At 43.3% G+C, this 24,144-nt stretch overlaps 1 protein-coding gene across 2 annotated transcripts in view; it reads right to left on the bottom strand.

Annotated features, from left to right (window-relative positions):
- Nucleotides 1-1,888: 1,888 nt before the first annotated feature.
- The window catches only part of clcn3 (chloride channel 3), a 42,620-nt gene continuing 20,364 nt past the window's right edge, over nucleotides 1,889-24,144 (bottom strand). The window contains exons 3-15 of one of the 2 annotated variants that reach the window (XM_071523499.1): nucleotides 22,739-22,899; nucleotides 21,446-21,545; nucleotides 20,142-20,329; nucleotides 18,858-18,980; nucleotides 15,967-16,173; nucleotides 15,373-15,453; nucleotides 14,863-15,115; nucleotides 13,502-13,794; nucleotides 12,748-12,934; nucleotides 11,669-12,067; nucleotides 10,427-10,643; nucleotides 9,033-9,108; nucleotides 1,889-4,651 (exon numbers count right to left, since the gene is read on the bottom strand). In XM_071523499.1, coding sequence (XP_071379600.1) covers nucleotides 4,466-4,651; nucleotides 9,033-9,108; nucleotides 10,427-10,643; nucleotides 11,669-12,067; nucleotides 12,748-12,934; nucleotides 13,502-13,794; nucleotides 14,863-15,115; nucleotides 15,373-15,453; nucleotides 15,967-16,173; nucleotides 18,858-18,980; nucleotides 20,142-20,329; nucleotides 21,446-21,545; nucleotides 22,739-22,899 — 2,471 coding nt within the window. In that variant the 3' untranslated portion in view covers nucleotides 1,889-4,465. The remainder of the gene's footprint in view (nucleotides 4,652-9,032; nucleotides 9,109-10,426; nucleotides 10,644-11,668; nucleotides 12,068-12,747; nucleotides 12,935-13,501; nucleotides 13,795-14,862; nucleotides 15,116-15,372; nucleotides 15,454-15,966; nucleotides 16,174-18,857; nucleotides 18,981-20,141; nucleotides 20,330-21,445; nucleotides 21,546-22,738; nucleotides 22,900-24,144) is intronic. The other variant, XM_071523500.1, reaches the window with a different exon arrangement.

The raw sequence follows: 24,144 nt of genomic DNA, 5'->3' as shown, positions 1-24,144 counted from the left end.
TTCATCATTATGCTTCAGCTGTCTGTCATCAGATCAATACTTTACATCCTCAGGAAAGCCCTCTGATGGATATTTGCGTTGATATTGAACAGTTTTAAATTGATTTCACCAGGATTTCTTGACATAATCATGATGTCTTATGTTTTTTGACCAATATCATGACTTACTCCAAAGCATGCCAACTTTGGGTCCTTAAATTCCCTTGAAAGTCATTGAAAAGCCCTTGAAGTCAATGTCCCAAGTGAGTGTGGGAACCCTGTTTTACTGTATTTCTACTGTTTTTCATTCACACACTCTATAAGGCATCAGCCAAGCAGACAGAGGCTTACACTGAAGAAGGCAAGTGAATGAAAAACAAGGCTGAGGTTGATGACTGACAGGCATGAATGATAAATGTACTGTAATGGGACACGAGGGGAAGAGCAAGTGTGTGTGTGTGTGTGTGTGTGTGTGTGTGTGTGTGTGTGTGTGTGTGTGTGTGTGTGTGTGTGTGTGTGTGTGTGTGTGTGTTAGAGGACAGACAGAGAGCAGTCAGACTCTTTCAGCTAACTTCTATTCGCTCTGCCTTTGTACTACCTCCAAACTCTCATGGGACTCTTTACAAAGGCCGGTTTGTGTTTAGGAAACTGGCTGCCAGAGAAATTCCCACCCTCAGTCCACCACCCAACCCCCTCTCTCCTAATCCACGCCCACCCGTGGGTGCCAACAGCAAAGCCTCTTTAAAGCTCACAGGATGATCCAGACACTACTGTGCTGGATTTTTCACTGGAACAAAACGAGTAAGTCTGAACTTGTGATGCACACACTATTATTTGACCACAGGATGAGCTTAATGGTCCTGAAAATAAAAACAAGAACAAGAAAAGCATGGGAATTTGAAAAAAAAAGAAGAAATTTGAGAAATATTGAAAATATAAGAAGATATTGTTCCTCAGTTGTGATGTACATATGATTTTTAGACCCAGTCATTTCACATATTAACTGTTATTAGCCTGCATCTTTTTCAACACTGACCAAAATCTTCAAATCCTGGCAAGAAATTAATGTGAAGAAAAAGAAGGAAACTCTAAATTTAAAATGTGTAGGAACTAGGGCTGCACAATTAATAGTAATAATTTAAAAAAAGAAAGAAAATCGCAATATGAACTACTTCAATTTCCAAATTCCAAGAGGCTGCAATTATATTCAGCTGCAGAAAATGGATCCTAAACATGTTATTCTGGTGCTGAGCCCAGTTTCTGACCTTATAAACAAAACTTTCATTGTATTCAAACACATCAAATATTAAGCAACAGCTCTGTTTCTTGTTTGCTGAAAAAATTTAAATATTGAAAAATCTGTGTCTGTATACTGTATTGCAATTGATATCACAATAATCAACAAAATAATCACAATATTGATTATTTATGTGCAATATGATTATTAACCCTGAGCGAGGACCGAGCTGTCAGTCATGGAAGGAAAACAGAAAGCATCCACACCCACCGCAACTTTAACGTTTTTTAATTTAAAACAAAATTTAATCTTTACATATTTTGTTTTAAATGTACAATCAAACAATCAATGTAATCATACATAAAATTCTTCATAATAATGCACAACTCTAATAACACTACCCATAAATTAAAAAAAAAAAAAAAAAAAGGAAAAACATCGAGATCAGTATGAAATACAATGTTAGGCAACACCAGCGGTTAACAGAGACGACGTCACTCTGCTGACCCACAGCAGGACAGTCACTGCAATGGAAAGAAAGAGGACACAGAACCAACCCTCCCTCTCTCTCCCTCTCTCTCTCTCTCTCTCTCACACACACTCGTCTGCTCTCACTCTGCAGGTAAGGTGCTACTGTTTGTCCCTGCCCCCCCCCCCCCCCTCCTTTCCCCCTCTCATTTCCCTCCACACACATCAAACAGTTGGCAAATGCATTTAGATCAAATTTACAGCAGAGTTACACGTGACACACGTACGACCGGCCGATACTGTGCCGCGGAGAAGGATGGAGAATCGAAGCGCAGGGTGCACGATGTTATCATGGAAACCTAATAAGAGGACAAAGAGGGAGGGAGAGGAGGGGTGGGGACTATTTTGACGAGCGCACAAGCGGGGTGACCGCTGCTTCCTGCCTGGTTGTGGAACAAAAAGGCTGAAAAGTCTGAAAAGCCCAAATCCGCTGCCAGGCCTCTTGGTAGCTGTGGCAGGACAGGATGGGCTTAATCAATAGCAGTGTGCAGCTATCTTTTTATACTGATCCGATCATGTCCGATCTACACATGAGGCTGGGGCAGCTGGGGTGAACAGTATCTGAAAATAACTGATAAGTGTTTGTTTTAACCTGCTTGGAGCTTGAATACTCTGGATCAGGTTTGATATAAAGTTGATACTATCATAAGAAAGTATTAAAGTACATATCTTTTAAATCACTTCTTAAACCTCAATCGCTTTTATAGACTTTGCTTTTATGTAGTAGCCTTTTATCAGTGTTTGACCTCCTTCTATGACTCTTATATTTCTTGTTTTTATTGCTTTTGCTCTTGATTTTACATGTTTTATCTTTTGAAAAGCGCTTTGTAAATGAATTTTGAAAAGCGTTATATAAACAAAGATTGTTTTATTATATTATATATGAAAGTCAAATCAGTAAACTTTTGTCTGTGACTGACAACTTATCGAACACCATCTGAATTCTCTGATACAACTCCCACTTAGTACACAATTAAGGTTAAAACAAACACAAACAATTATTTGCAAACACTATTTGAACACTATTTGAAGTGTGATGTGGGCAAAGTGCCAGATAGATAAAATACTTCTTTACATTTTGTAATATTTTGTTTTTCAATGTCTTTGCTCGGATGTCAGCTTAGTGGAAAATGTGAATTCGGTTCATGCTTTAAAAAGATGAATGGAGTGTTCGACTACAAGTTACACATCATGAATAACGCTGGTTGGGGCTCAGAGGGAAGATGATTGGCCTGTCTTTGACTTTGAGAAACTGAGGGCGAATATGACACCCGACAAACAATAGCTGTTGTTTGAAAACACAGGACAGATTTCCCACAGACCCGGACACAGCTGCAGCAAAAAAACAAAACAAAGAGAAAGTAAAGTCTTTGAACACAGTCACTGTGCAGAATCACCATCGTCTCTCCTCCTCTACAGCTTCCACCGACTCACTTAAAACAGTGCAGATTTCCAGTCTTGTTTTGTTTCAAGCTGTAAAAAGTTACTTGATTATAGCAAGATCAATACTCTAAAAGTAGTAGCAATAGTAATAGTTTGAGAAGAAAAAGGAAAATTGTGTTTTTGCTTTTTTTCCTGTAACAGAGTACACAGAAGAACTCAACCTTGACGGTTTTTCCTTTTTTTTTTTTTTTTTTTTTTCCTTTACACACTCCGCCCACCTTCACTGAGCGGAGGGGAGTCGCTAGGTGCCTGTCCTCATCTGACACACACGCGCGCGCACACACACACACACAGTCATACTGCTCAACTTGGCTCAGAAATGAACACACACACACACACTCACAAAGGTCTTATTCTTGCATTCACTTTTTCCTTCAGAAAGGGAACATTTTAACATTTTTGTTCTCGAGTTACAGTACCCATCTAGCTCTCTCTCCCTCTCCCTCTCCCTCTCTCCCTCTCTCTCTCTCTCACACGCACACACACACACACACGCACGTTAAAGCCATCTCATTTGGACTGACTTGCACCTAGGGAGCAGCCGTCTGCCATGACGCGCTCATGAGATGCTGCCATGTTTGGGGAGGGGCGGGTGCTTCGTCCTCCGAGTTCCCATGGTAACCTGGCTGGAATGTAGAGGCGCTAGGGACGGACACACACACATGCACACACACACACACATATTTCACAGGTAAACAATGCTTTTGGAAGGATGGACGGGTTACATGTGGGTGAGGAAGTTTTAACCGGAACCGGGAGCCCGGCGGCGTCTGAAGGTCCCTCCTCGCATCCCGGCGGATCATTCTGACCTTTGACCCCAGCCAGGCAAAGTCCACCGCAACCCGGCGCCAACGGGACGAAACAAGGGTGAGGCGCACGAAGAGTGCAAACGTGTGTGTGTGTCTTTACAGGTAAGGGAGATTCATTTCGGGATGTGTGTGTAAGTGTGTGTGTTTGCACAAGAGAAAGCATGCTTGTATGTGACGTCTGCGAGTGCAAAAGTGTGAGAGTGTACGAGTAGGCGTGTGTGTGTGTGTGTGTGTGTTAAAAGTGCATTCCTCGTGTGTGTGCCTTCAGCCCCGTGACTTCCTTGTGTCCTCAGCAGCAAACGATTAGTAACGTCTCTCATCATTGTCTTTGTGCCTCCCGCGGCCGGCAGGGGGCGCCGCTCCTCTCTGAGTCTCTGGGGGGGCGCAGTCAGTCCGCTTAGTGTTTGGGAGGCGAGGTTAAGGGGTCTACAGAGTTGAGAAAGGGTGGGTGGGGGTGGGGGGTCCGTATGTCAGAGATTGGAGCCGTCCAGAAGGCGCACCTCCTCCTCCTCCTCCTCCTCCTCGCTGCCGCCGCCCCCCGCCCGGCGCTCCGGGAAGGAGCAGACTAGTTGAACATGATGGACTCGGGATCTTGGTTTGCCATTTGAGCCATGTGACGAAGGATATCTTTTTTTGTGATAATGCCAAGGAGCCGCCTGCAGGGGGAGACAAAGGGGAGAGAGAGAGGAGGAGGAGGAGGGGAAGAAAATGAGAGAAAAGGAGGAGAAAGAGAGATGTAGTCAGTGGAAAGGTGCTGGTAGTTTGCTGTTGGGGTGAGGGAGAGAAAACGACATCATCTTTTTGTTGGCAAGCACGGCAGAAATGTTTTGTTCAGAAGAACAGAGGAATCTGAGTTTTAGAATTACATTACACTACATGATTTAAATTTGATAAAATATGCTAAAAAACCCAAAACAACTTCTTCTTTTCAATCGTACTAAAACAGAAGAAAACGTGTCATTCCACGCCGAAGGTGAGCCGAACCTGAAGGCAACACATCAACATCTCAAAGGAGCCGTGACAGAAGCCGTGCCAACAAAAACATGAGTCCCTGAGGAAGCAAAAGACAGGAGAAGAAGAAGGAGGAGGTGAGTAACGAAGGGAGAGTAGTAGCGAGGGAATGTAAGCACGTCAAAAACGACACCCTACTGCCCCGTTTGCACGCCGGGTGCCGGGCTGACTCCGTTTCGGCGCACGCCTCGGGGAGCAGGGTGTCATTTGAGACGCCGCCTCGCCGATTCTCGTTAGAGAGAGAGATCAGTCCAGAAGCCCGGTGAGAAGAGAGAGCTGGATCCTACGGGAGACAGGAAGTAGTGTGAAGGCAGAACCTCGGAGAAGGAGTGGAGGAGGAGAAATCACCGTCATGGGAGTCAGAAATCATCCAAGAGGAAGGATGAGGGGACAGTATCGCCACAGCTAGTCCAAGGACAGGAACTTTTTATTTCCAGGATGTCCCACTAAGAGATTATTGTTCTTCTGCTTTTGTTTTCCTGCTTTTTTTGTGTTCCTGATCACATACAGCCATAATTGGTGAAGCAACCCATGGGCAGTGTGAGTTAGCAACATCAAACCCATGAGAAGTCAAGAATGCTCTTGTCCAAATCAAATGAAATGAACACAAATTAAATATAGTGCTACAAAACTATTTCATCAAATGGACATAAACAACCAGAACAAAGACGGAAAAACAGAGAGTGCTACAAAAATGATGAAAAGTGTCAAAAAAATTTTTAGGTCCAAGGCCCATAAAATAAAAGCTTATAAAAGTTTCTCAAAGAAGAGAGTGCCTTGGATATAAACAACTCTTTTAAGACGAAAGAAAAACAAACATCATGGTCTTCAGATATGAGACCAGAGCAGACTGCTGTGAGAAACTCCCATCTCTGACCAGCCATGATGACACTGTCCCTTCCTTGGTTTTCCCTCTAGGACGGTGTGACTAAGACCAGGACAATCAAGATCCAGTTTCCGACACTTGTGACAGAATCGTCTCCTCCTCCTCCTTCTCTTCTCCTAGTACAGGACACCTCCTCTACCTTACCGACCCAAGCCAACAAGCCTGGGTCTGACTTGATAACATGTCAGGAGTCCAGAGTATTCCTGCTGATTCAAGAGCACAGTGCATCGTTTCAGGAATGATAGATCATAAAAAATGGGTTTGATTATGCAAACATTTGGAAATCACTACATAAAATACTTGTGCTCTTGAATTCAGCTGTGAATATAGTTTGAGGTCAGGTGAAGAGAAGCATCTGAAGACTTAGGGGAGCAAAGTGAGCGAAAAGGAGTGGTGAGGAGAAGCTGTCCGTCTGCTACAGAGCCAAAACAGTGCAGAACTGGGTCCAAACAGTGCTGTCATCTTACTGAAGAGACTCAGCTGTGCTTATTATTTGATGCTGTCTGGACTGGATTCACGTCCGGCACACACAGGGAGTTCATATTTTGGTAACTATGCCATCAGCTCTGTTTGAACCCTCGAAGACGAATAAAGTTGCACCTAAAACAAACCACATTTGAACCCAGGTCTGGGCGGGAAGGGTTCTTGTGGCCTGCAGGAGAGGCTGGGATTAGTGCTACAGCTACTGAGCAGCAGGAGGCATGAAACACCGGTGACAGGCCACACAGACCGGCCCGGGCTTCCCAAGGGCAGCTGACATCTACGGTCGTCTTTGTGCCTTTTGCAAGCCAGCGAGACAAAGACAATCATAGTGCTGAGATACTTTTGGGATACCAGGCTCAGATCAGATTACATCAGAAGGCTGCGGGTTGTGGAGGGGGGTCAGGGGGCAAGGGTCAGGGGGCAGGGGGCAGTGTTCCCTCCCAGTCAGTGAGGTCCAGTCCTGTGCCATGGAAGAGTCCACAGGTTTTCATTCCAGACAAACACAAAACCAGCTAATGACTGGCACCTTCAACTAGAGAGGGAGGAACTATTTAGTGGAAATTAGCTGATGTAGTGTTTGGTTGGAACAAAGTGTCTGCAGGTTTCAGAGAGCCAATTTAAGAGTTTTCAAAACATTATTAATGCTACGTGGAATTGAGTCTAAAAAACAAATTTAAAAAAACGAAGCTGGCACAAACAGCCTATTTCTGTTTGAACATGGCTAATGAAAGTCCTGAAACAATAAATGGGTAGTATAAGAAAAAGGACACCAGGAAATTAATTGTTAAGGGACCAATTGTCCAACTGTGCTTAGTAAAGCAGATACAATGCATATTGTACAGCTAACCTTGTTCTGTATCTAAGTGTGGACATGCAGGGTAACGGAACCTGTCACTGCATGGTGAAACATAATAAGACCCCTTATAAATATATTTAAGACATTTTAATACTTTTTTCAGGAAAATTCCACTCTCATATATCATTAATCTGTGATGTGCATTCCAGGAGTTATTTTGTGATGAAGTGTTGTAATTTACTTTTTTGTTGTATCCACTTTCCCTCAAGCTGCCTTGTCTACTTCTACTTCAGTTGGTGATTTCCTACATTTCCCAGAATGCCTTTCGACAACCCCCAGAGAACGGGCTGAACACCACCAAAAAACAAAATGGACCCAGGAATGCAAAGTACACCTGTTTTTTTTTTTAACAAGTATGTGAGGGTGGAGTTTTCCTTTAAGGTTTTAACTAATTTAGCTAATATATAGTCAGACTTTTTCAGACTTTTTAAGGATCCACAGATATTCTGAGTGAAACCCTGCAGACTCTTCCACGGCAGCGGACCGGACACCGCCGGCTCAGAGGAACACTGGGGGGAGAGGAGGGAGGTGACGGAGGACAGGAGTGTAAGGGACTGGTTAATGCTTCATCAAGGGAATATTACCACCACACACTAACTACAGTAGTTAGGCCACTACAGCACTACTGGCACCAATCAACACAACAACATCACTCCACCACAGCGCTCACTATTACTACAGATGATCGACTGCCATGGAGGTAGTTGAAGGGAGGGGTAGTGGGAATGAAGGATATCACTATAAAGTTGCTATCTTCTCCCTCCCTTCCCCTCCCCGAAACAATTAGCAATACCACCCCCACCTCCCCCTAAAAAAAAACCCAACTATGATCCGCTTCCCCAAGGCGGCTAGCTACTCGCCAAGTGGTTGTTAAGGCGACGGTGCTACGAGTCGGGTCAGATGTCATCAATCTGTGGAGACCCAGGGCGAAACGGTCGGGGTTCGAGAGGGGAGGGATTGCAAAACAAAACAAAAAAAGAGGAAAAAACAGTTGTTAATTGAGGTAGAAAATCGGGAGGGGGGGGTAAATTTTCCAAATAAAATGATTAACTACTATTGTTGAGGGGAAGATGAGTACAGCGTGAAACACACAAGCACAACAGGCATGGTTACATGACTGTAGGGGGATAGGGACAATGGAGTAATAAGATGATAAATACTAAGAAATGATACTTATTCTTGGATCTCTGATCTATATATATTCAGAATTCAGACGAAACACACAATTAAGGTATGTACTTTCTAGAAATACTAATATATGACAACTACACACAGAATATGAAGATATAGCTTAATGTATGTCTAATCGAGGTACTAGCATGAGGCAGCTAACACGTTACTAAGCAGAGCTAATTACAGATGCACTTGGATGGGGATGGGTTGCAAAGCTGCAGTCAGGGAATCTACCAGACTAGAGTGATAAATGTGACAGTTCCCATGCGGGTCCAACATTACAGGACCCGCATCTGCCTGTAACAGACAAGAAAGCTTTCATATATACGATGACTCCAAAACTGCCATAGCGATGAAGATTGAAGTGAGAAAATGTTGCTCTGTGGATGTTTTCTCTACGATGAAGACTCCATTAGAAGTGAATCCACACCAAACCAACCCACAAACAAGAGTGCTTGCAGTAAGTGAAACAAGAAGAAGAAGAAGAAGAGGGAGGCTTAACGTTTAGCCGGGAACTGTCAATAGTTTTTCACACCAAGTTTCATGCATCCCTCCTAAGAGGCGGAGCCTACGAGACAGGTGTGGAAGGGGGAGGGGTCATGTGGGTAAAGGGGGCGGGGCTAGTCACCAGGGGCTCCGAGTGCTGCTTGAGCTCCTCCAGATGCTCTAATATATTCTTCTTAGTGATGATGCCCAACACAATCCTGCAACACACACTCGTTACTCGGCAACAGCCCAAAACAACAACAAAAACAAAAACAACAGAGAGAGACAGAGAGAAAGAGACAGAGAGAGAGAGAGAGAGAGAGAGAGCAGCACAAAGCATACATAACAGGGATAACTTAAAACATTAAACAGCATAACTCAATATTAACATAAAATATAACTCAAAATTACAGAAAATAATGTCACCACAGCAACAATAAAACGTAATGTAAATGTTAAAAACTTAAGACTTAATGCAAATTAATTTTACGAGTCTTACTTGTAAGTGATATGAAATATAGTAAGTAACTCATCTAGTAAACTATCATGCCTGCAATTATGTGTGAGGTCTGAACCATTTTATGGATATTATGAAAATGTAAATTAAATCAAATGTAGGGTGAAAAAAGAGTGAATCAACATAAGGATGTAAATAAAAACAAACAGATAAATATAAACAAGCGCGAATTTGCAATAGCTGCGACCAGGTACGTGCATGCATACACGCGTGGGGAAATTTTTGTGGACCAACCCACCGACAGAGCGAGCTATGCTATGCTGGTCGCAGCTAAAAATGAAAATAACAACAAATAGACTGCTGCACATCTCGTCTCTACTGATTGCCACAGCAAATCTTGAAAGAAGAGCTCCTCAACTGATGTGTGATTTCTCCTGTAATGCCTACATCACACCAGCAGGTGGCTCTCTGCACAACTTGGGTCTGGAAACTAGACTAGGGGTCCTGGGTGAAACCATGACAACTTCCAACACGAGACAGTCATCATTTCTTTCCACTAACTGTAAAACGAACAACACGTCCCTTGTTCTTAATTAATGCTGCATGATGTGGAAAATCATAATCTGAACGGGGGGAAAAACTGAAAGGCTACAGTTTTCTTCCTCAACAAGCTCCTTTTCACTCCATTTCAGGACAGACATCAACTGGCCTTAGTGTTACGCACCATTATTTTATATAATTTCTCCGACCTGTTATGTAGTTGCAGCAGTTCATTCTCTACTACTGAAGAAACCTGTTATTGTTCAGCAGTAGGATGGAGGTGAGTGCAGCGCAGCAGTTAGGCCAGGCCATGCAGATTACGGGGGTAAATCCAGGGATCTGAGAGGACATGCAACACTGGGGTGTGTACATGTGTTTGTGTTCTGTGTTGACTTCAGACATGTTAGTCAAAAGTAAGAACGAGGGAAAGGAGGACTGAGGAAAGCAGAAGGATTCGCCTTCTCTTCCTCCAGTGCTCCTTCCTTCCTTCCTTCCTCAGCAGTTTTCCCGCCCCAACCCCGCTTCCGTTCCCTGCTTACCCGTTGTGAGTGACGAGGCACTGGCGCAGCCCCAGCTTTCTGAAGATGTCCACCACGATCTCCATGGGGGTGTGGTCCGTGACGGTGAAGGGGCTCATGTCCAGGATGGAGCGCAGCTTGAGGGGCCGGGGGCTGTCGGCCGGCAGGGTGGGGGCATGCTGGGTGAAGTACACCCTGGAGTTCAGCATGATGCCTTCCTGCTTGCGACGCGCATTCTCTGTTGGGAGAGGAATGGAAGTGGGTGGGGTGGGGGTCGAGAGAGACAGAAAGAGAGAGAGAGAGAGAGAGAGAGAGTAGGCAGAGGGAAAGCATTATCAGCGACATCCTTTTGTAAGAGTCATGTACTAATCCACTTTAGTGGGCACCTTGGTACTTTATAGGGACAAAGACATGGCAAGGAAAAGATGCCAGTCAGCAGAGAAGGTGCCAAGGATATTATTGAGAAGGGCAACTGATGTCATGATGGTTGCAGAGAAAAGGAGATAAAGACCCAGATCCAGATTCAGTAGGATTGTGTTGTGAGGGCAATTTGTGCATTTTCTTGTGCCTGAGTTGCTAATAAATTTATACAAATCAAGTTGTAGCACAAGCAAGCCATCGAAAAAAGCACTGCACAAGTAAATAGCCCCCTTCATCACCGGTTGCAAGCACAAATTGCACCCTTGAGCTTTAAGACTAATAAACCAAGGCTGGCACCCCGGGGCCCTAACGTGCCCTTTATAATTGTAGCAGTCTGTGATCTGACTTGAGACTCTAGGACTTAATATCTTCTCCCTTGCTTACCGGACTTTCTGGCAGTGCTGCCTGCATCTAGCTGCCATCCATCTGACATCCAACTGATCTGTTTGTGCAAAGTCTTTAGACCTTTAATTAAGGATTTTATATGTGCTACAATGATTTTGGGGAGTCTGTGTTTTTGCAGTTTGCATGGCCTCGCCTACAATTTACTATTATATGGGCAAAATAATCAAATTTACATAAAATTTACATATGTATCATTATGAAAGGCATAAAGAGGCTTTACTCTTTGATCAGTGCCGTCAATGACTAGTGAATAGCATGGCATTCTGATTTGGTCATTTTGGTGATTAGCATGTGATTTTCCCTGGAGGATAACAGGCTTTTCACATTCCTTCATTTCTCTTAACTATTCTCTCATTTCGCAATGAAATGTGAGGAGAAACACTTTCATGTGAACTTGTTCCAGTCTTTCAGTATGTCTATCCCGCTCTGCAGTGTTACCTATGGCGATAGTGATATCCCTGCGCAGGGCAAAGCCCACCAGCCTCTGGGACTCCTTGGACACTATCACAGGGAACCCGTTGTAACTGGTCTCATTGATGACCCCCTGCAGCTCCTCCACCGTCAGGTCGTCCTGGGTCAGCACCGCTAGCGGCGGGTCGCTGCGTCGCGGCCGCATCACCTCCCTGGCCAGCGTGGTGTGTGTGAACTCCTCCTTGGCGTCCAGGAAGGGGTAGCCGTTGAGGCGGATGTGGGCCTCGTAGATTCCCTCGCGGCCGAACGCGTCGCCCACCCACTTGCTGGTCATGACGGCAGCCATGAGGGGGACGATGTACTCCAACCCGCCGGTCAGCTCGAACACGATGACCACCAGGGAGACGGTCATACGGGTGACGCCGCCTGGAGTGGGAGGAGAGAGAAGGTAGTAAGAAAATGACACACAATGACAAACAGACTTCAGTGCAACATAGACTCTGGAAGAGAAAACATGACTTTCACATTTCTCAGTATGAGCATGAAAGACATAAAACAGACTGAAAGAAGAAACAAGAGTAAAAAACAGACATATTATCCCATGAACTAACAGACCCAATGACTGCGGCAAAAAAAAAAAAAAAGAACAGCAGCAGCATTCAATTCAAAATATTTCTGGAAAATGCTGAAAGCGTATTGAAATTATCTCAGACTCACACCAATTGGCAGAAATTTTCACTTGTTTTAAGGAAAAGAAGATTTTAAGACTCAAAACTATAATAAATAATTTGTTCAGAATAATATTTTTACAGTGCATAGATTCCCATCCAAACAAAAAAATAATGTTGATGAACCAAATTAAAAAGGTCATGATGTTTGAATATGCAGACTTTTACCTATATGGTATTCTATAATGTCAATAGAAATTGTAGAATTGATTTTTATTGTAATGCAAACAGACATAAAGACAGACTGGTAGCAATGCCATCACATTAGCAAGTACCTTCTATATAGAATATCAACATGTATCCATCTAGTCATGCAGTCTTCCTAATTAACTGTCTAAAACAGACATATAGAACCACTGTCTACAATATCTGACTCACCCAGACATGCGGCGGCCCCCACCATGGCGTAGAGCCCTGGGGTGATGCAGTCGGCCCCCACCTCGCACCACTCCTTGAAGAGGAACCAGTCGTGGTGATAATAGGCCAGCTGCTCCACGGCGATGCCAACAATACGGCCTGCGATCGCCCCGATGGCCATGCTGGGGATGAACAGGCCCGACGGAACCTGGGGGACGGGGAACAGACATTGGTTTGAGCGCTGATGACTTGTGTGATGACTTGTAAATACATGTTCTGTATTTATGATGTCCTTTTGATTGATGCTTTTACAGGATGATAGTCCTTCATGTGGGTTTTATAAATATCATCATTCATGTGTATGGCTATGCAGACTTTAATATATATACACTACCAGTCAAAAGTTTGGACACACCTGATTGAATGTACTATGTTTTTCATTATCTTAAAGTTGATGCCTACAGTATGTATGAATTTCTTTCCAAAGCATTTGCCTTTCCATCAAGGCAAATGGCAGCTACTTTAACAAATCTAAAATATAAGATCGTTTTGATTTGTTTAACACTTTTTTGGTCACTGCATAATTCCATTTGTGTTGTTTCATAGTTTTGATGTCTTTACTGTTATTCTAAAATGTGGGAAAAAATAAAGAAAATATTGCACATTTTGATGTATTGGCTGTTTGACAATTAATTCCCAGGGCTGGTGAAAGTTTTTATATAATTTCAAACGCCTTAGGAGATGATCCTCGCCAAATCCCAGGATCCCGCCTCACCTTGAGCCCGAAGGTGAATATGGTCATGATGATCTTGAAGATGAGCGCCAGGCAGAGCTGCCACATGGCGGCGTAGACCCCGGGCCCCGCCGGTCGGTTGGGGGTCTCGGTGAAGGCTTTGCTGCCGTTCATCTGGCTGCGGTACTGGCAGAGCTGGGAGGACTCCAGCGGGCCGCAGTCGGTGAACAGCTCCTTGATCAACTCGCTGGTGTTCTGCCGAGTGTACGGGTTGGGGAAGGCGACCACCGCTGTGATGGCCGCCACCAGGATCACCTCCAAAACCGGGTACTTGCCTAGGAAGAGGGACAAAGGTAACGGCGATTATAACCCAACGCTTAAGACCCTGGGCCGCAGCATGCGATGCCTCCCACTGGGATGTCAAGCTAAGTCAAGCTAAGTTAAGCACTGCAGCAAATTCAGCAAATGTCCACAGCATCAGATTCATGACTGTAAAAATAGGAGCCTAGAGAATCTGACAGCAATGTGGAAAATCCCAGCATCAGTGATGAGTATTAGACACCCACTTGTGTCGCTTGTCATATTGATTTTTTTTTTGTTTTGTTTGTTTTGCGGTGAGATACTTTTATTTCTCCTAAATCAGTATATTGATTTTCAAAATATAAAAAAAACAAGACCAATATGACAAAAGTACACGCATAAAAACCCCCCAAAAAAAACCAAAACAGAGCTGCTGTCATTGAGACTATTTTTGATGCCATGTTTCAGGAAGTATTATGGGCATAAGTATAGCAGGGAAATTTATAGTGTAGTTTCTACATAATCTTGAAAGGGCTTTCGAGTCTTCTGAAATTTGTGAGATGCTTTTAAATGTCCCTTGGTTTTGTTTTGTTTTATTTCACCTGCACAAATCGTTAACAAGTCAGTTATTCCTTTGTAGTTGATCTATTTTTATGCATTGACAAAACAAGGATTTTGTGTTCTGTAAGTCTGATCTACGTCTAGTCCCTATTTGAAGAACACCTATTATCTTCATTTCTTAGGCCTGTTGTTAACCAGTATATCTATTTGTATGTACTTGCCTGCCATACACAGCCAGTTCTGTTTCTCCAATCATGGCTGCTTGCTGGAGCATTTTAATGTGCTTTGTCATTCATGTTTGCTCCGACATGCACAGGCCAATAAAGCTGATTGGAGGGATCAAGCTGCTGTCCCAAACCTTTTTTATCTCCACATCTACAGCCATGTTGGCATTTGATTCCTTTCTGCTAGCACAAATATCTGATAGTAATCTCCCAGACAGTCCCATCAATTCCCACGAATATCTTAACATTCAAAAACCCAGTCTGCGTGTCATATCCCGATTCAAATCCGCCCCCAAATCATGAACTCCAGGTACTTGCCGAAGCGGGTGGACTTGCGGCGCCGGCACCAGGCGATGTTGGCTCGGATGAAGAAGGCTCCCCAGAGGCCCCCGAACACGCCCAGCAGGATGAAGGGGATGAGCTCGAACAGGTACCAAGGCGTGTGGTACTCCACGTAGAACAGCACCAGACGGCTGTTCCCGAAGGGGTTAATGGAGCGCAGGACGAAGGCCGCCACCAGGGCGGCGAAGAAGGAGCGCCACAGAGTCTTCAGAGGGAAGTAGTAGCTCACCTGGAGACGAGAGAGGAGAGGAGAGTTTACCAGTGGACGAGCTAAAGACTAGATGTGGTTCAAATGTTGTTGAATAAACCACCAAGGGAGCGTTAATCCAGGAAGGGGGTTTCTTTATTTTTATACATCATTCTGCCATTTACAGGGCATAAACTAGCTCTTTGACTAGTTTACAAATGGATGAGGGAATTTGTCATTTGATAAAGTGGCTAAAATACACTCATACACAAGGTTTACTGTCACTTGATGACATGTACCTCCTCCAAGCTGAACAGCACTCCTCCTATGGGCGCTCCAAAAGCCACAGACACGCCAGCCGCTGACGCAGCAGAGAGAACCTGAGTGGACAAAACAAACACACCTCAGCTGACATCAGCAGCAGAACACAGGTGATGCGGTTTTAGATACAGTCTCACACACACACAACTGCATTTAGTCAAAAACACAGTCATACATCATAATAATATAATAGTTGGGGGGTAGAGAAGACACAACGAGAATATCGGACAATCCGTTAAGTCAAAAAACCTTTACTTCAGCATTTCAGGGTTCCTGCTCATTTTTCATTTTAAAATTCCAGACTTTTTTCAGGTCTTAATTTCTTGACTGGATTTGAAGAGTTTGGTTGGTGTTCAAAATTATATATCCTGGTAGTAGCTTGATAATGACTGTCAACTAGGCCATATCACTCTATAGCAGAAGCATATAATGTGAAATGAGAACTTTTGTCCAATTCCCACAGTTTTTCAGAGCTGGAAATGAACTTTTCCATACTTTTCCATACTTTTCCAGACCTGTGCAGGAACCCCACCAATAAGCTGGCGTCACTAGCGCGCCATCGTCTCTCTCACCTCTCGTTTCTTTGCCTCGTTCTTGCTGTACTTGGGGAAGAGGTATGAGAAGATGTTCCCGCAGCAGCAGGCCACGTGGACCAGGGGGCCCTCCTTCCCCAGGCTGAGGCCAGACGCCACAGCCAGCACCAGGGTGATGGTCTTGATCATCAGGGTCCACTTCCCCAGGTAGCCCCGGATGATGAACCCACTCAGGATGGTCTTGATCTGGGGAGAGGGGCAGGGGCGGAGAGGAAGATAGAAAATTAAGAGGAAAAATTTACCAGAAATGGAGATACAAGGCTATTTGAATGGCACTAACACATTCAGGGTTCAGGTGAAAGGAAGCTGCATGTCCAAACAGCTAAAATCCTGAAAAAAAATCCCATCCATTCTAGTTACATCAAATGTTCATCTAGTTTCTCATGTTTATTTATTTGGTAAATGAGAAAGAGCTTTAAGAGTCTTGTCTTTCTATTCTAGATATCACTATCAGTCATCATCAGGCTCAAAGTCACTGACGGCAACACCGTCTCCCCCTCGACACCGTTTTAGCTTTCTTGTTCCCATGGCAACAAAAGGGAATATTTTGAAAGCTGTGAGCACTCACCTCAAAATGGCTTTCCACAGCACAGACAGATCCAATCACAACTCCCCGCCCACTGAATGAACAATTTTGAGACGCTTCAACACTTCAAAAAGTAATAAGAATGTCAACGTTAAAGTCCCACAAACTGCACAAAGCGGCTTACTCCTGCTTTCGGGGATGGTTACAGCCGGTTACAGAGACCTAGAAACTTTCTATTTCCTATGCCGCTCTAGTTTCTGACACCCGCAGCAAATCGATAAGACAGCCCATTAAAATGAGACAACGGGAAGGATAAAGCACAACATCAATATTCTGCAACAATCCCACCTAAACTGCACAGATAAGCTGTATCACTCAGGCCGGATTGCACTCAAGAATAATGAAACAGACTGAGAGGAAAAACACTCGATAGCCCAGTGACCTCATTTGTTAGATAAAAATTTTACATTCTGCCTCAAAATGTACTTTTTAGGCTGTCTGACTGAACACAGTCACACCCAAGTGATCTTTTAACACATGAAGATCTGTCCAAAACCCCTTACAGTAAAAAATGACTTTTTGAGCTATTAAAGATTCAACAACAGATCCCACTACTGTGATTTTCAACTGACTGTGGGTCCAGCACATAATTTTGCCAAATAGCATTTTTATTGATAGAAGAGAACATAGTGGAGGGATACCATTTAGGAGAGATAGTTCCTGTTTGGGAGAATTGTTAAATGTCAGTTTTCAGGCTATTTTCATGGTCTCATTCAAATCAGTGGGAAGTAGTATATTCTGGTTTTCATGGCGGTCAAATGCCAAATAACTCCCATGTTAAAACTGGAGTAGTAAGTGGAATATTGCTTTATGTCATTTATACAGCCAAAACATAGTGCAAAGGGATGATATGAGCTCCCCCCAAAATTCACAAAAATTATTATTACAGGTGTTTAATTGAACCGACATGCTTTTTTCTCTACATAAACTGTAACGTTCTGACTCATCATGGACTCTGGAGTGAAACATTTTGACTGACATCTTGTAAACAGCTTGAGGTGCTGCAGTGGGGTGTTGCTCTTTCACACTCACAGATTAATTTGATAGCGATTTCAATCAACAGCCAATGCTCCCTGTGAAACATATAAGGTGCTGAAATCTGTGTGATCGTAATCAATAGGCCATCATTGCTTTTTTTACTGCCACCTCTTCAAACACTGTGTGACAGTAATGACAGTCACTGCGGTTAGGGATTTGGCCAGCAGCAACAACCTTGCCTTTCATCTGCAAAACTAGCACCCATATTTCCTTTTTTTTATCCAGGACACACACATCATGAGTGGAGTTTTGAATTCCAGGGTGTTAAACAAGACGAAGTCCCAGACGAAGTGATTACTTCAGGGCCACAAACCTCCATCTCACTGACAGTGCAGCTTTTACCTGGAAGGAATCATTCAGCTTCCTCGGCCTCCTGCGCTGAGGCTGATAGCGGTTTAATCTCTCTAATCTCTCTCTGCTGAGGCTACCGACCGTCTACCCAATGGGCCGAGAAGATGATTTACTAATACACAGGATATGATGTAATTATCTCTTGTGCTATTAAACTAGACTGAGCATGTATATGTAGAGCCAGGGCTTAAATAGCTGCACCCCGTCCATACGCTCTGATCGGACCAACATTAGACTGAATATTGTTATGTGTGATCTAGGGCTGCAACTAACGATTATTTTCATTATCGCTTAATCTATTGATCATTTGTTTGATTAATCATTTCGTCTATAACATGTCAAAATAATGACAAATGCCTATCACAAGTTACCAGAGCCTAAAATGACGTCTTAAAATTGCTTACTTAGTCTCTAAAACCCCATAGTATTAATTTTATAATAAAATGACATGGAAAAAAAGCAGCAAATCTTATCATTTGTGAACATGTAACGTGCAAATGTTTGGTATTTTTACTTGATAAATGACTAAAACGATTAATCGATTATCAAAATTATAATCAATTTTCTATCGATCGACTAATCTTTTAATCGACTACCTAATCGTTTCAGCACTAGTATGATCCGTTGGTGTCTTTTGATTTTGATTTTACTGCTTTAACATAAACACAAATGATCTTTTCTTGTGCAACATTTCAACCCAGTGTGGGGCTTCATCAGAAAACACAGGAACCCAAACAATGCAAAAGGAAAGCTTGGGAAAAAAAGTAAATCTGCTGCTATTCTTTTTCCTTTTCTCAGTATTGACATCAGTTTTTACCTTTCACCTGAGATAAAAGTCTATCTGGTGGCATTCTGGAGAGCCTTGTATTTGTCAGAGCGTTAACATCACACTTACCTCAGGGATCCCCGAGCCGCAGGCATAGGGGGCGAACACCTTGACCAGACAGACGGCCAGGAAGGCGAAGGACAGCGCCCAGTAGATGTACATGAAGTAGTTCATGATGTATGAGCCGGGGCCCTGTGGAGAGGAGGAGGAGGAGGAGGAGGAGGAGGAGGGAGACGATGAGGAAGAGCTGGGAACTGTCAACACCTTCACACTCACTGCCACCAAAATGTGTGCATGCATGTCTGTGAGCGGGCATTCATGTGTGTATGTGTATGTGTGTGTGTGTGTGTGTTAGGGCTGTAGCGCTTATCTGATTGGAATCTGGAAGACCGGACTAGCTGAAAACCGATTTGACAGTCAAAATCATGTATATCCATTTCACTGTTAGTGTTTCTTTCTTTCTCCCTCAGTGTCACACTCTGCTACAACCAACCAGGGGAGCCCCCCTCCCTGTGTGAATGTGGTTGTAGCTCATGATGCGTTCACACATGATGTGAGAAAATTGAGTGTCTTGACGCCTCAAAGCAACAACTTGGAGCTGTCAAACACCACGACTGAAGTTTTCTGTAGACTTTAGATGCTCCTGATAATTATTCTCAGCTTTTTCACAATTAAGCTTTAGCTCTATTCTCTTTATAATATGAGCACTAATAACCTCTATCTTTTGTTTCTATTTTGGTGGGGTAGAACAGTAGATTTTCATACAGCAGTGGGTAAAATTTTCCCGTTTCCCGAAAGAATGTAAAATGTAGGGGGCAGTGAGAAGTGTGACGCTACAGATAAATATCAAACAAAGGTACATTTAATACATTTTAGCTATTTTGTACCTGCCTTGCCATAATGCTAATGACATTACCATGCTAACATTGAAGTATCTGTTTTATAGCAGGATAATGTTGATTACCAACTGATTTTTTTCCAACCAGAATCAAAATAAGTAAACTCTTTGCTCGTCACGGCACTGAATCAAATCGTATCGTATTGAATCGTGTCATATAAGATCAAATCAAAAATGCATGCACACTCTGATGGAGACACTCAGCCAAAATGCACAAGTGTAGCTGCTATATTATTAGATTTCCTTGCTGGTATGCCACCCTTATAAAAGCATTTGTGATCTTTTGATAGACGAAGAATGCCTTGGTTTGCCCTTCTTCAATTGTGTTGTATCGATCTCCTCAAAGATATCTCTTCTGTGTTCAGTCGCTAACTATATCCTGAGATTGATATTGAGCCGGTCTCAGAAGGAGAGTTTCACATCCCTAGTGCAGGTGTGAGCATGAGTCATTCTACCTCCGCCTGCCCCAGTATTAGTTCAGCCCAGCTCTTCCACTGGGGACACTTGTCCCTCTCAGCAAAGGTGGTCTCATTGGACGTCCAGCAGCACTGTTCGTGGTTGAACCACATGGCGCTGAGACACACACCCTCCTTCAGGTCGTTCATCCAATCAGCAGCAATGTCAATCAGGCCAGCCAAAGCACCTGACAGGAACAGAAGAGCAAGGGAAAAGAACGGGAAAGAGAGACGAGGAGGTGAAGGCAGGGAAGAGCAGAGGAAGCGGGAAAAAGGCATCCAGGCATTTGTGGCTGACAAGTAACTTGCTAGTGATGCTGCCACTCTCTATGTGTTCCTGTTAGCATTACAAAGTTGTTTTTATTCTCATTATTTTACAGCCTGTTGACAGCACAAAGAGCCAAATATGTATGCCTTGGTATCCTTCTTCTGAAATGTCACTTTAACCCTGACAGCCAAAGAGCAGTGACTCAGAGTAACACCTGGAAAGGCACTCCTTGAATATTTATCTATATAAACACAGTACAAAATGGAAGGTTTGGCCACTGTCAATATAAAAATACCTAAGTAGAAAAAGGAGTGCTACTACCAGAAATCTCCATGGCAAAACGCAACAGCTGCTCTTCAGAATGTATTAAAAATCCAACAAGGTCACAGGTAAAATCAATTTAAATAGTTAACAACTGATCAACACCTTTCAGCTCAAATGAGTCTTCGTCAGCCACGTCACACCCTGCTGAAGGCTCATTTGAGCTGAAACGCATTGGAACAGTGCCTCGGACCTTCTTTCATTTTTATTAAAATACGGGATTTGTACAGGAATCTATGAGTCCGTATTTCCCACGTCACATCTTAGTCTCTAGTGAGGCTTTCCAACAGAGAGTAATAATGTAGGCCATTTTACAGCAGCTTCACTGTCGCTAGCATGTGAAAACATGTCAGTAGCCTCATTGCTGTAAACAGGATTGTTGCTTGGATTCTGGATTTTTTTTTTCCTTTTGGTATCAATTTAAGTCAGAACTGTAAATGTAAAGCGCACGTGTGAGAGTGCGCTTAGGGGACTGAACTTTGTCCTGTGAGGTTCTGCAGGAGAGATAAGATGTTTGTGTGTGTGTGTGTGTGCGTGTGTGTGTGTGGGTGTGTGAGCGAGTGGGTGAGTAAAAGAGTGAGAGACCGAGACAGCAAGAGAGTGACAGAAGGTGAGTTGCCTAAGGCCAAGCATGTGAGTGTCACCAGTAGAAGAGATAAGGTAGGTGTGTGAGTGTGTGTGTGTGTGTGTGCACACCCATGCATGTGTGTGTTACCTGAGGCCAGGCCTGTGAGCGTCACCACCAGCCACCCAGACCAAGCATCGTACAGGCTCTTGGTGAACTCCCATGCCGACTCCTTCTTCTTACTGTTAATCTGAACGCACACAGAAAGACACAAAGGTCAGGGGAAGAACATTATCATACAGGAATAACAAGAAATAAAAACTCATAAGCTTTAAGAAGTATCAAATTAATTATGTTGACTGCAATGCAAAGTGGGTCAAATGTTTCTATCCACTTTCCACTGATAAGTAATTCAGTAATCTGCTCAGTCGGCATGATTTCCACTGTTACCTCAACAGGATGTTTGATTACACTATTTCCCATTTGGCAGGTTTGACCGGTTCATAATAAAACAGTCCAAGATAGTATTCAAATAATATTCAAATTGTTAGAGTCGACACTTCTAGGAATCCTGTGCTGAAACACTTTCGGAAAGCTGGCTGTAAAAACGTGTGGCAGCTTTTGTGTTCATTGTGTCAATATTTGGATAAGTGACGCAAGGGAAGGAAGCAACATTTTTTTGTTCATTCACTCCGGATCATTCAGCAATTCACTAGCCACTCTGACTAATGTGCAATTCATTTTTTTAGGATAGAAGAGGATCTCCAAGTGATTGTTGGTTACCTGCCATAGTGGCTGGTAGAGTAGAAAAGTGATCAGTGGCAACACTCAAAATGGTGTCATGACAGGACAAACAGAACTCAGTTCCTTTCTGTGTCTTTGTCTTTACAAATCTAGTGCTGGTATCTCCAGGAATGTGATCAGGAACACAAAGAAGGAAAAACATCTCCTTTTAGAAATGAGAGGAAGTTTTGTGTTAAAAAAAAACCCAACATACATCAAAGCACTAAAGAATGAGCTGAAGATTGAGGAACAGTGTTGTATAGTCTGTGGTAGTGTTATGTGCAGAGTATATGCAGCACTGTAGTAAAAGTCTACTGCTGGGTTTCACTTCAAAACACTGTATATTCATTTTGTTAGAAAGTTGCCTCCTGAAATTCAGCCGTCAATATTAGATAACTCGGACATGCATTTATATGAAAATGTCACAGATTATTACTTTAAGATGATTCAGAATTTTTAGAGTATCCCATGTGTTTGATGGTGATCTCAACAATCATTTTGTAATTTTTTTCAAATGGTGGACATCTAATTTTGCAGGAGTAAACAAATCTCCTGTTACACAATTAATCTGAGGTGTGTGTGTCCAAACAACCCTTGACCTCCTGTCCATATTTGAAGACGTAGCCGGACTTCTATCTCGGCCCTGGGTGTCCTCCTCACCTTGCGGTGTCTCTCGCGGTCTTTGCACTTCTCGCGGACCCAGTCGATGGTGTGGAAGTCGTCGTAGGTCCCCACACCTGGGATGGGCTCCTCCAGGAAGTCCAGCAGGTGGGTGGAGCTGCTGGCTACCCCGCCCCCGTTAGACATGATGTAGTTAGATGCTGAGGAGGAGAGAGGGAAGGGGGAGAAAAAGATAGATGGGGTTAACATGAGCGACATCTTTTACCGAGCAAAGACAAAGGGAAAGCCACTTCAGGCTGGGCAATATACCATGTTTTAAGGTATAGCAGTATGGAGCCACACAAAGGTATGTTTTTTACAATACAATCGCATATTTTTTTAATCATATCATATACACTCGGGTTTGACTAATATGTCAGTTTGCTGACATATTGGGCCAATATTGGGCTTTTATTAAATATCAGATATCAGCCAGTCAGTGTCGTCCAACAGAGATGATGGAGGTTCCTCCCTGACCACAGCTACATAAACAGTCTGTAAAACGTGTAATGAAATTTTATTTGTTATTTTATCTGTTTTTTTGTAAAATAATTCTTCAGTAATGCAGTAATGTATCCCAGAGTTTCTCCTATCACTGAATAGATGTGATGCTTTAAAGAATTTCATCAGCCCGGGTTTTAATGTCGAGTTTTAGTGTCATGTGTGCCATGATGGTCTAAATGCTGTTTCAGAGGCTGATTAGAATAAAATTCTGGGGGAAATCCTGAATACTTGTCATTTTTTTATCATAAAAATTGTCAAAATTTAAGATATTGAAAAAAATACAATACAAAATTATTGGTTTTGGCCTTCAGAAATCAGTCCAATACACACCACACACACACACACACACACTGAACTCCTTGGTTGTTATGCAAACATCACGTACTTCTCAACTAAGTCTAACTTGGACTGGAAAACCAAAAACCATCAAATACTGTTGCACTCAATAACAAAGGAAAGACTACAGTGATGTGATATTTTGGCCACATCGCCCTGCCGTACATCTGATCCTTACAAATGAGACAGACTCAGCAAGAGATTCATCACAGCGTTGCCTGCTGCTGGGCTGCACTGGAGAGCCATCTCCTCCATTACCCGGCCCATCAGAAACACTGCAGAGCTCCCCACACACACACACACACACACACACACACACACACACACACACACACACACACACACACACACACACACACACACACACACACACACACACACACACACACACACACACACACACACACACACACACACACACACACACACACACACACACACACACACACACACACACACACACACACACACACACAAGGGAGAAATAATGGAACTGTCTAAACCCCAGATGCATTGAGAAAACCCTGTAAGGCTTGCAGTACGTTCCAGGCCAGGTGATGTACTGC

Source organism: Centroberyx affinis, unplaced genomic scaffold (assembly GCF_046629955.1).
Source record: "Centroberyx affinis isolate AG114_WGS23_722 - 3 ecotype Tasmania unplaced genomic scaffold, CSIRO-AGI_Caff_v1 ptg001094l_1, whole genome shotgun sequence".
Lineage (NCBI taxonomy): Eukaryota > Metazoa > Chordata > Actinopteri > Beryciformes > Berycidae > Centroberyx > Centroberyx affinis.
Note: the sequence above shows the minus strand (reverse complement) of the source record. Positions and strands in the feature narration are given on the sequence as shown.